The sequence below is a fragment of the Coregonus clupeaformis genome, chromosome 8 (assembly GCF_020615455.1).
Source record: "Coregonus clupeaformis isolate EN_2021a chromosome 8, ASM2061545v1, whole genome shotgun sequence".
Lineage (NCBI taxonomy): Eukaryota > Metazoa > Chordata > Actinopteri > Salmoniformes > Salmonidae > Coregonus > Coregonus clupeaformis.
The window spans coordinates 44,488,616-44,500,454 of NC_059199.1; the positions used below are offsets into that span (position 1 = coordinate 44,488,616).

The 11,839-nt window shown below is 42.0% G+C and overlaps 1 protein-coding gene across 1 annotated transcript; it reads left to right on the forward strand.

The window, feature by feature from the left end:
* Positions 1-8,696: 8,696 nt before the first annotated feature.
* Positions 8,697-10,788, forward strand: LOC121572863. Its single transcript, XM_041884895.2, has 3 exons — positions 8,697-8,762; positions 9,117-9,224; positions 9,996-10,788. The coding sequence occupies exons 1-3, from the start codon at positions 8,735-8,737 to the stop codon at positions 10,718-10,720; spliced, it is 861 nt and encodes a 286-aa protein (XP_041740829.2). The 5' UTR covers positions 8,697-8,734; the 3' UTR covers positions 10,721-10,788.
* Positions 10,789-11,839: the final 1,051 nt, after the last annotated feature.

Consider the following 11,839-nt stretch of genomic DNA (forward strand, 5'->3'; position numbering starts at 1 on the left):
GGTACCTGAGGATATAGTGTCTGATCGGGGTCCCCAGTTCACCTCTAGAGTCTGGAGGGCGTTTATGGAATGCTTGGGGGTCTCGGTTAGCCTTACCTCGGGTTTCCACCCTGAGAGTAATGGGCAGGTGGAGAGAGTGAACCAGGATGTGGGTAGGTTTCTGAGGTCTTATTGCCAGGACCGGCAGGAGGAGTGGTCTGGGTATATTCCCTGGGCAGAGATTGCCCAGAACTCCCTTCGCCACTCCTCTACGAATCTGACCCCTTTTCAGTGTGTGTTGGGGTATCAGCCGGTTCTGGCACCCTGGCATCAGAGCCAGATCGAGGCTCCTGCGGTGGATGAATGGTTTCGGCGCTCGGAGGAGACATGGAACGCTGCGCATGTCCATCTGCAGAGGGCTATCCGTAGGCAGAAGGCGAGCGCCGATCGCCACCGCAGTGAGGGTCCAGTGTATGCACCTGGAGATCGAGTCTGGCTCTCGACTCGAAACCTGCCCCTTTGCCTGCCGTGCCGGAAGCTGGGTCGGCGGTTTGTGGGGCCATTTAAAGTCCTGAGGAGATTGAACGAGGTATGTTACAGGTTACAACTGCCAAATTATTATCGCATTAACCCCTCGTTCCATGTGTCTCTCCTCAGGCCGGTGGTAGCTTGTCCACTCCAGGACAATGAGATACGGGAGACTCCTCCGCCCCCACTGGACATCGAGGGGGCTCCGGCGTACTCAGTCCGGTCCATCGTGGATTCGAGACGTCGGATGGGGGGTCTGCAGTATCTCGTGGAGTGGGAGGGGTACGGTCCGGAGGAACGGTGCTGGGTACCTAGGAGGGACATCTTAGATCCCTCCCTCCTGACGGAGTTCCACCAGAGTCATCCCACTCGACCTGCTCCGCGTCCTCCTGGCCGTCCCCGAGGCCGGGGTCGGCGCACGGCTGGAGCCGTGCGTCAAGGGGGGGGGTACTGTCACGGATTCCGCCGAGGCTGCTCCTCCTTCTTGCTCGGGCAGGCTTCGGCGTTCGTCGTCCCCGGAGTACTAGCTACTGCCGATCGATGTTTCGGTGTTTGTCTTGTGTTGTCTAGTTTGTACACCTGTTACTTATTTTGTGTTGATTGTGTAACATATAAGTTCCCTTGTTTTACGTTTGGCCTTTGTGTGTTATTGTCATTTTGTCCTGTTTTGATGTTCGGCTGTTCTAGTTCGCCTTTTATGCACAGCGCGTGTTACTCCTCCAGTGTTGTGGAGACTTTTGTTTTGTGCGTGTTTACTTGTAGTAAAGTAGTCATCCTGATCCTCTGTGTCCTGCAACTGACTTCACCGCCGCATACACATCACCCCATTCTGACACACCCTTTGCCTTGATGACAGCTTTGCACACTCTTGGCATTCTCTCAACCAGCTTAATGAGATAGTCACCTGGAATTCATTTCAATTAACAGGTATACAGAAGATAGCCCTATTTGGTAAAAGACTAAGTCCATATTATGGCAAGAACAGCTCAAATAAGCAAAGAGAAACAACAGTCCATCAAGATAGCCCTATTTGGTAAAAGACTAAGTCCATATTATGGCAAGAACAGCTCAAATAAGCAAAGAGAAACAACAGTCCATCATTACTATAAGACATGAAGGTCAGTCAATACAGAACATTTCAAGAACTTTGAAAGTTTCTTCAAGTGCAGTTGCAAAAACCATCAAGCGCTATAATGAAACTGGCTCTCATGAGCACCGCCACAAGAATGGAAGACCCAGAGTTACCACTGCTGCAGAGGATATGTTCATTAGAGTTACCAGCCTTTGCAGCCCAAATAAATGCTTCACAGAGTTCAAGTAACAGACACATCTCAAAATGAACTGTTCAGAGGAGACTGCGTGAATCAGGCCTTCAAGGTCGAATTGCTGCAAAGAAACTACTAAAGGACACCAATAATAAGAAGGGACTTGCTTGGGCCAAGAAACACAAGCAATGGACATTAGACTGGTGGAAATGTGTCCTTTGGTCTGGAGTCCAAATTTGAGATTTTTGGTTCCAACCACCATGTCTTTGTGAGACGCAGTGTGGGTGAACGGATGATCTCCGCATGGGTATTTCCCACCGTAAAGCATGGAGAAGGAGGTGTTATGGTGTGGGGGTGCTTTGTTGGTGACACTGTCTGTTATTTATTTATAATTCAAGGCACACTTAACCAGCATGGCTACCACAGCATTCTGCAGCGATACGCCATCCTATCTGGTTTGGGCTTAGTGGGACTATCATTTGTTTTTCAACAGGACAATGACCCAACACACCTCCAGGCTGTGTAAGGGCCATTTTACCAAGGAGAGTGATGGAGTGCTGCATCAGATGACCTGGCCTCCACAATCCCCCAACCTCAACCCAATTGAGATGGTTTGGGATGAGTTGGACCTCAGAGTGAAGGAAAAGCAGCCATCAAATGCTCAGCATATGTGGGAACTCCTTCAAGACTGTTGGAAAAGCATTCCAGGTGAAGCTGGTTGAGAGAATGCCAAGAGTGTGCAAAGCTGTCATAAAGGCAAAGGGTGGCTTTTTGAAGAATCTCAAATATAAAATATGTTGATTTGTTTAACACTTTTTTGGTTACTACATGATTCCATATGTGTTATTTCATAGTTTTGATGTCTTCACTATTATTCTACAATGTATAGAAGAAGAAAAAAACTTTAATGAGTAGGTGTGTCCAAACCTTTGACTGGTACTGTATCTACAACACAAAATCCAAGTGTACATGTGTGTATAGTGCGTATGTTATCGTGTGTTTGTATGCATGTGTCTGTGCCTATGTTTCTGTTGCTTCACAGTCCCGCTGTTCCATAAGGTGTATTTTTATCTGTTTGTTAAATCTAATTTTACTGCTCGCATGTTTCCTCGTCTCCTCACTCCGCTGCCGCCCGCCTCCGCCGCGTTGTTCTTTCATTTAATTTCAGCTCACCAGCCTTGGGTCTGACCAAGAATGAATTTCAAGTTCTGCTTCTGATGAGAACTCTAAACTGCAGTTCGGGTCTCGTGTGCAGTCTGGCAGTGTCAATTGTGCGTGTGGTTTGAATTTATGGCGACTTTGTGTAAAGTAAATGGGTCATTCTACAGATTCGGTGACATTTCAGTATTGTCAGTGTCCCAAGATGTACTAGTGTTATAACTTGTCAGAACATTTATCAAACTACACTTAAATTACAACATTTCAAAGTTTTACATGTTTTTAATATGGAGAATATGATTTTAAACAGAGATGAATTTCAATACTTATATGTTTGCTTTTCTTAGGAGTATTAAGAATTTCGCCTGTCCCTATTGACCATCATTCAAATGGCGTGACTCATTTTGAGTACACAGTGTTAAATAATAATGCTTTTTTTTTGTTAAATTAATTGTATATGCCCCCTTATTATGCATAATCCATTTTCTCAGCATAAGACATTTTATTTTCTGAGAAATTCAGGCTTTTACCCCTGTCCTTGTATTTCTTTCAACCCCGTAACGCAACAATACCCCCACTCACAATTAAATAATGGTTTGATCCCGTGGACATCATTTATGAGGAAGTGACATCATACAAGTCTTCAGAGAAGCCTGGTGTGACAAGTGGTAAGCTGCTCTCTCACTTTTTATAAATATTTCATGTTTTTTAAGCACATATGGGCTTTGTCAATCTCAGGTATTCAACTCTGTTGGGGGGGGGGGATTGATAGTTAAGATTTTACCAAGAATTGTTTTTATCGCTATGAAGTATAACAATGTCTTTTGTTGAATAAGGCCATGTGGCACACTGCTAGCTGCTAGCATCCCGAATTAGCAACAGATTAGCACAAAATCTTCAACCCTGTCACATTCAACCCCATCACATTTTTCAATGTTACGGGGTTGAATGGCTGTTACAGGGTTGAGTAGCTGTTAAATCTTAGCAATATTAAATGTATATTGCTTAATACCAATCATATTTTCTTGTTGAATGTTTGTTGTTTACGGTTTTACAGTATCAACTAAAAGTACGAGGAATTTTTGAAAATAATAACTAAAAAAAGTGACAATTAATTTGTTCTCTCTCCTATATACATTGACATATTTAGGAGTATTATCTGCAAGTTCATGTTCATTTTACTACATAGTGATTAAAAGGATACAATATTTAGTCTTGAAGAGTAAGCAGGTCATTGACTTGACCTTGACCTACAATTTCAGATTCAACAATGGAAAAAACAGCAGCAGAAAGGAAACACACATAGAGAGGAAGGTGAGGGACATCCGCGGCGCCGGTGGTCAGGTAATTCTCCTGGAAATGTAAGATCTTTAAGACACGAGGTGGTGGTGGTCATGGACACACAATCAACAGAAAATAAAGTTTTGTTGCTTTAAAGCATAATTTGGTAATGCATAAAAAGACTAGAGAATGTAAATGAAGACTAGTCTAAAAAGACATACAGTATACTGCCTTGGCAACTGGTGCGTGAGGGGTTCATGTTCACTAGCCGACTGGTTTGTACTGACATATTTAGGAGTATTATCTGCAAGTTCACGTTCATTTTACTACATAGTGATTAAAAAGGATACAGTAATTAGTTTTGGAGAGTAAACTGGTCATTGACTTGACCTTGACCTACAATTTCAGATTCAACAATGGCAAAAACAGCAGCAGAAAGGCAAAGAGAGTACAGGGCAAGAAGAAATGCTGATCCAGAACGAAGGGAAAAGTACCTCAGGAGTGAACGCATGAGATGGACTAAAGATGTTTTATCAGGAAAGAAGAAAGGAATAGGAGATCTAGATAAGAGAGGTCAAAAGATGAGGAGAAAGGGATGGAGAAAAGCGAAGGAGCGGCAAAAGCAAAGGGAAATGGCTGTTAATACTATTGCCACCCCTCCACAAAGTCCTGATAGAGACGTGGTGATGTCACATGAGCCCACAAGGTTAGGAAAAGATTGTGTGTGTAAGAGAGAGAGAGAGAGAGAGAGAGAGAGAGAGAGAGAGAGAGAGAGAATAGGAGTGCAAAGGAGTGCATACAAATATGATTTCTGGTAACTTTGTACACTATTTCTTCAAAACTGCTTAGACATATTCACATTGTAATAGTATCCTTAATATTTATTTATACTGCTTATGAACTTACCTTGTTATGATTTGATACAATAAATAAAATTGAATTGAATTGTCTATTTGTTTGTTTTAGACAATCTGTGAAGGGGAAGAAAAAAATCAAGAAAGACAAAAGACAAATTGAGAAAGCAGGTAGCTGATTTACAGAAATGTCTTGATGAAGAAAGGAGGGCCAAAGAAAAGTACAAAAAAGGCTCCAGCGTTTAGAAAAGAAGACTTCGTCAAAATCCACAGCTGTACCAAGTGATGTCAGAAGAGCTGCACTGCATCACACAGCACTCGTTGCTCAAATAAAGGAGCATTATAAAAATGCAAAAACTGAACGAAAGAAGCAAATTATATCCAGAGTAGTGGCAGGTAACATTATTAAGAAGTATAGACTGCAATCATTTTCAGAGTCTGCTTTGGGTTTTTCAAAGAAACGCTGGAAGCTCACAGGCAGTGTATCTACATTTCAAAGAAAGAAAATCTCAAACTTTGTGGACATCAAGAAGAGGGTGAGGGATTTCTTCACACGTGATGATATCAGTAGAATGACCACTGTCAAAAAAGCAAACTAAAACAAAGAACAAACAGAAGATGCAGAAGAGGTTCCTCCTTGACACGTTGAAAAATCTGCATAGGAAGTTTCTTGCAGAGAACACAAAAGAAATTTCATACTCCATGTTCAGCCGCCTCCGGCCTTTCTGGGGTGGTTTACCCTTCCCTTGCTGATCGGGACACTTGTATGTGTAAGCTTCACGAAAACCTGACCTTTGTCGCAGAGAAGCTCAAACAAATTAAGCTTATTGAATCGTCAGTGCTTGAAGATTTAGTTGAAAGTGTGTGTTGTAGTTCCTTGAATAAGCAGTGCATGTACGGTGAATGTGAACAATGCAAGAACCAAACAGTTCCAATGTCAAGCTTGTATGCTGCTGATGAAAATGTTGTCTTTCTCCAGTGGATGGTCAAAGAAAAGCAAAGAAAAAATGAGGAAGGTCAAACAGTAAAAGTCACTGTGAAGGATGAGGTAAACATGACGCAGGAACAACTAGTACAGTTGTTTCATACGCTCCTCTTCAGGTTTCGGAAACATCTTTTCAACATTAAACAGCAGTATGCTTACTGTCGCGAACTCAAGAAAAACATGTCTGCAGATGAGTGCCTTATCCATATTGATTTTTCAGAAAACTTCACCTGCAGATATGGGACAGAGATACAGTCTGTTCACTTTGGTTCATCTCATGAACAGGCCGTCCTCCACACAGGTGTCCTCTACGTTGGACAGAAACAGCAACCAACTTGCTTCACCACCATTTCTCCATCAAGGAATAAGGCTCCTCCTGCTATCTGGGCACACCTCAGTCCTGTGCTTGATGACCTGCAACATACCCACCCCAACATATCAACAGTACACTTCTTCAGCGATGGCCCTTGTACCCAGTACAGGCAAAAAGGCAATTTCTTTCTGTTCAGCACAGAACTGGCCAAGAGGGGCTTGAGGGCAGGGTCTTGGAATTTCTTTGAAGCAGGGGCATGGGAAGGGGAGCACCAGATGGTGTTGGTGCAACCCTAAAAAGAACCGCAGACAGGCTGATAAGTCAAGGATGTGACATCCCAAATGCTCATACTCTGTACAGGGTCTTAGAGGAGAACAACACTGCCATCAAGCTTTACTTCATTGAAGACGAGGCCATCGAGAAAGCCGTCCAAGGTATGCCAGCCAATTTGCCAGTAGTTCCATCCACAATGCGGATCCACCAAGTTGTTTGTGTGGCTGCAAGGCAAATTGCCTACCGTGATGTAAGCTGTATGTGCACAGTCCACAACAAGAAACTGGAATGCCAGTGTTTCAATACACAACATTTCACATTTACCCCTAAAGTTACATCAGTCGTGTAACAGAGGGAGGTTGATTGGGCAAATCCAGACATATGCGGGAAATGGTGCGTGGCCAAATATGATGACGATTTCTATCCCGGAATAATTCTAGCCACAGATGAATCCCATGTGCAGGTCAAATGCATGTGCTGTGCTGGACCAAATAGGTACTTCTGGCCACTTCTTGATGATATCCTGTGGTATCCATTTGAGGACATCTTGGAACACATTGATCCCCCTAAACCGGTGACTTCTAGGCACATGGAAATACAGAAGGAAGTGTGGGCTAGGCTCTCTCAGTAAAAATGGTGAACAAACTGTAGGCTTACCTATAGGTTATTAATGTTGAGATGTTTGCTTAATGTTCAAACATTCAAACAACACAGACATTCCTGCCATTACTCTGGATATTTCTATGAAATCAATGAAATGTTGTAACTGTTGTTAGTTTATTAATGTGTTTTAATCCGTCTAGATTTCATCGTGATTGTTTAAACTTTAAAAGCTATGTTGACAGTAGTTTAAAATGTTAAAAAATGGCAACATGTGACCTATATAGGTTATCAATGTTAAGATGTTTGCTCAATGTTCAAACAGACTCCTGCCATTATCAGATGGATATTTTTATGAAATCAATGAAATGTTGTTACTGTTATTAGTTCATTAATGTGTTTTACTCTGTCTAGCTTTCATCTAGATTCTTTAGATTTTAAAAGCTATGTTGACAGTAGGTTTAAAAATGTTAAAAATGTTTAAAAAATGGCAACATGTTAGTGATCTCAAAAGATAAAACATATGACACGTGATGCTTTTCACTCAACCCTGTTACATGATTTTCAACCCTGTTGCGGTGCATACATCCCTGTTACGAGATTATTTTTTTACATTTTTGTATTAAATACACAAAATATAACATCAATAGTGTTTTTATTGTGTGTATTAAATCAGGGTAAATAAGGCTATTTCAATTTTGTCAGGAATTACGCAGCATTCTTGCACATTTCTTGCGAAAATGTGGAGTTAGATTAGACATTTCTTCATCGTAAACAGGAAAGGATGGTGCTGGTCAGTTTTTCTTGATTTTCTCTTTAATTACAATATGCCATTATTTACAAGGGACATCTAAACTGTGAGATTATGCCAGAAGCTGATCTCAAGCTTATTGGAAAAATGAATAGTTGAATAACAAAATGACTGTGACGGGGTTGAATTAAATTGGGACTTGTTTGAGAAAATAATACAGAATAATAACTTAATTGAGATGGGAAAAGGTATTTTCTATCAAGTACACACATTACTTTGTCACATCAAATAAAAAAAGCTTAAGATTTTAATGTTCATTGTTTCATCCTCCTCAATCACAAAAGGCACCGAATCTGTAGAATGACCCAAATACGTTAGGCTAAAGGCGACAATGCGACAACCTGTCTGGTAAAAAAAAAGATATAACACATTATACAATCTGCTGCTGCGCATGTTGTGTATTTCGTGGAATTGCATTAGTGCGACATTGGGGGAAAATGTTGTAATTTCCGGTGTCTTTCTTTCGGGAAATGTGAATAGTGGTCCCGGGACAGTCCCGGATCCCAGTTACCAGTGTTAATCCCTAATTTGTATCTATTCTCTGAATGGAACCCTCTGATCTCATACAATTCTGGTTTCCCGGGGAACAAGGAAACAATGAAACAAAGTATTTGAATCATACAACATTTTAGTACTTCAAGAGCTCATAACAGAACTGTACACAAAACTGTAGAGAGGGGAAATCCAATGGACTTTCTTGTGAAGAAGATTGAAGGTACATTTACAGCTAAATCATGAATCTGATAGCTGAGTGGGATGTTTTGTTTATGAAAACATTTATGGGTACAGTGAACTCTTGCTGATAAAATCAAATTACTATCTGAGCTAATGTTAGCTTGCTATTTATCTGGCCCTGAATACACATGCACCATGCACTCAATTGCAGCAATACTCTCCAATCTCTCAATATAAGGTTTTAAATAATATGTCTCTCTTTATTGTTTGTTTTGATATGTAGCCTTACTTATTTAAATGTATTACATTCACTTAATCTTTACACTTTTCTTTTTTTTTATCATCACCACTGAGTGTTTCAGTAATATCTTTGCATCCTTCTCTGTCTGACTAGAGTTCGATATCTCCAGGTATCATATGAGGGGACTCTATAGGAAACTTGACTCTCCAAAGAATGATCCCACAGATGACTTTGCTGATAACACTAGGGCTGCAGAGAGAGGTAAATTATATTGGCATTGTTACCCACAACAGATGTAGCCTACATATTGTAGCTACTGTAATTATTGTGCTAGATAAATTACCTCTGGAAAAATAATGCTTGTTCTGATATTCAATATTACTCTCATTTTAGCTGGTTTATCAAAAATGTTCATCACAGTGAAATGTTCAGTCAGAGTTCCCTTCGTGACATCACTGTTCTGGCCTGTGACGATACATGATGGTTACTCAGAGAACAGAGAACCACAAGGGTGTTATCTGCTCAAAGTAGCTGTTGAAACACTAGGTATGAGGGCCTAAATGGTCATAAGTATGGACGCTCTGAGAAGGACTAAGGAAAAAAAGACAAATATTGTAGAAGAATCATCCGGTATGTTAACTCTTTATGCCACTAGTTATGTGACATGATGAAATGTCAACATATAAAAGTGTTTATCAGATGATAGGATGACCTTGATGACATTTCTAAAGGGAAGCTGGTGATTAAGCAGAATCAATCTTGGTAAAAGTACAGATAGACTGAAAGGATTTATCCAGTAGATGCTGTTGGCTTGATGAAGGTCATACCTTAGTGCATCAAACCCATTTCCCACCTCTAGCTGTGGAACAAAGTAGTGACATTTTCCACTCACTTCCACCCCTCAAAACACTCAATCTATTTCCATTTAGACTGACTTTTAGTGGCCATGCAGTCATGTTTTTTCTTTTCACTGAGTACATTTTAGACCCATAATGAAACCTTGGAATTGAAAACTGCCTGCTGTCTGTACAGGTTGTGATAGTCTCACAGACTGCCTGAAGGTGCAGTCAAAGACCATAGAGACAACCCCCTCCAGACTTAACCCCAGCATCTCAGACCTCCTGTCCAGGCTGGGCACCACCAGCCCGGGCCACGACCAGCACCCCGCCAGCAGACCCTCTGACCCCCACCTCCACTACGACGCCATGGTCCACAGCTACTCCCTCAACCCAGCCACTCCAACCCCGGTAGGGTCCAACAGTTCAACCGGCGCCAACCCTCACCCTCGGCCGCCGCAGACCATGTACTGCCACCACACCTCCGACTCCCAGAGGTCACTGTGCAGCAAGGTGGATCCTCTCTTCATCCGCAAGGTCACGGCTGCAGAACTAGTCTGCGGGGAGAGGAAGTACAAGTGCTCAGGCTGCCTGAGGTACTACGACCATCTGGGGACCCTGCTGGGTCACATTGACCGGGGCTGGAGGGAGGGCTTCAGCTGCAAGGTGTTCTACAGGAAGCTGAAGAGCATGCAGGACCACATGGTCATGATGAGTTGCCAGAGCAGGGAGTCCCTGGCCATGGATAACGACCTTAAACTCTCCAGCTCCTCCACCACATGCCTGGGGTCGGCCTCGCTGGCCCTGGCACTCCAGCCCACCGACAGCGACATGAGGAAGGGATCTGAGACAAGGGATAAGAAGGCAGACATGATCCAAAAGTGGCTGCAGAAGACAGAAGTGACAGCATCACTTCACTGAGGCAGTAATTTTATGAGTTGGTTGGAGAATTTGTGTACTGTAGTATTGTTGCTGGATTGTCTAGAACTGACAGGGTGTTGTTAACCTGTCTAAAAAATATATTAAAAAATAATAATACACAAACAAAATATACTGTAGGTTACTTCTTCTCTGTTAAATGTGTTTTACTCAGGGTTTAGGACATCTGAAATTATCTTAATTTAAGAGATGAAAATAGATTTTCATTCACAAAGGTTCAAATCTCCATGCACATCTTCCATGTCATTGTCTTACGTCAGATAGCGCAACGATTCCGTCTGCACTGATGAGGGCGTAGGAATGACGCCACCTGTCGGAAGACAATGCTTCCATGTAGAAGGCACTGCTTGTATGACGTTTATGACATCACACATGTATTTATTTTGAGAAGCATCTCCATGGTGATGGAGAGATGAGAACAGTCAGAACACATATCACACTTGCTCACCAAACTTTGGAGTCTGCTGATCTTCTTACCCCAAAGCGAATGGACATGGCAGAGCCAATCAAATGAAGCATGTTTGATTCCCAATGCAGATGACACATAATGACAAGCCTGTGTAGTAGATTTACATATATTCAAATGTTTTGGCAAAAAATAGGGCGAAGCTCAAATGTGATTACTCCATTAACATTACATGCAGTACCTTAGGATTTTATTCATACCTCTGAGAAATGTGTGAGCATACAAGACGAGAATATAAAACAGAAACAAATATTTAAAAGTCCAATTATCCATTTCCATGTGCTAAACATTTATTGTGAAAGGTTGGTGTGTAGGGATAAAACATGTTTTTTTTCTTCTCACAACTGCTGTAGTTTGTGAATTTGGAGTCTCCTCCGACAGAACAACATTGACCAAATTCTTGTGTAGTTTTCTTTAGCGAGGTTAGAGCACTTCTTCCGTGCCTTCATAATGCTAGATCTTTTCAATGGCCTGCTTTCTTGAGTTTAGCCTACCTCTCAAATGATGTATTGAATAGAAATCTGAAAACTGCAAAGGCCAGTCAGGCTACCCACCTGGACTTCAACTTTCTGCGCATGGCCTCTACCATGGAGGCCATGGACAGGAAGCTCCAGTACCAGTGTGCTGTGTGCCTG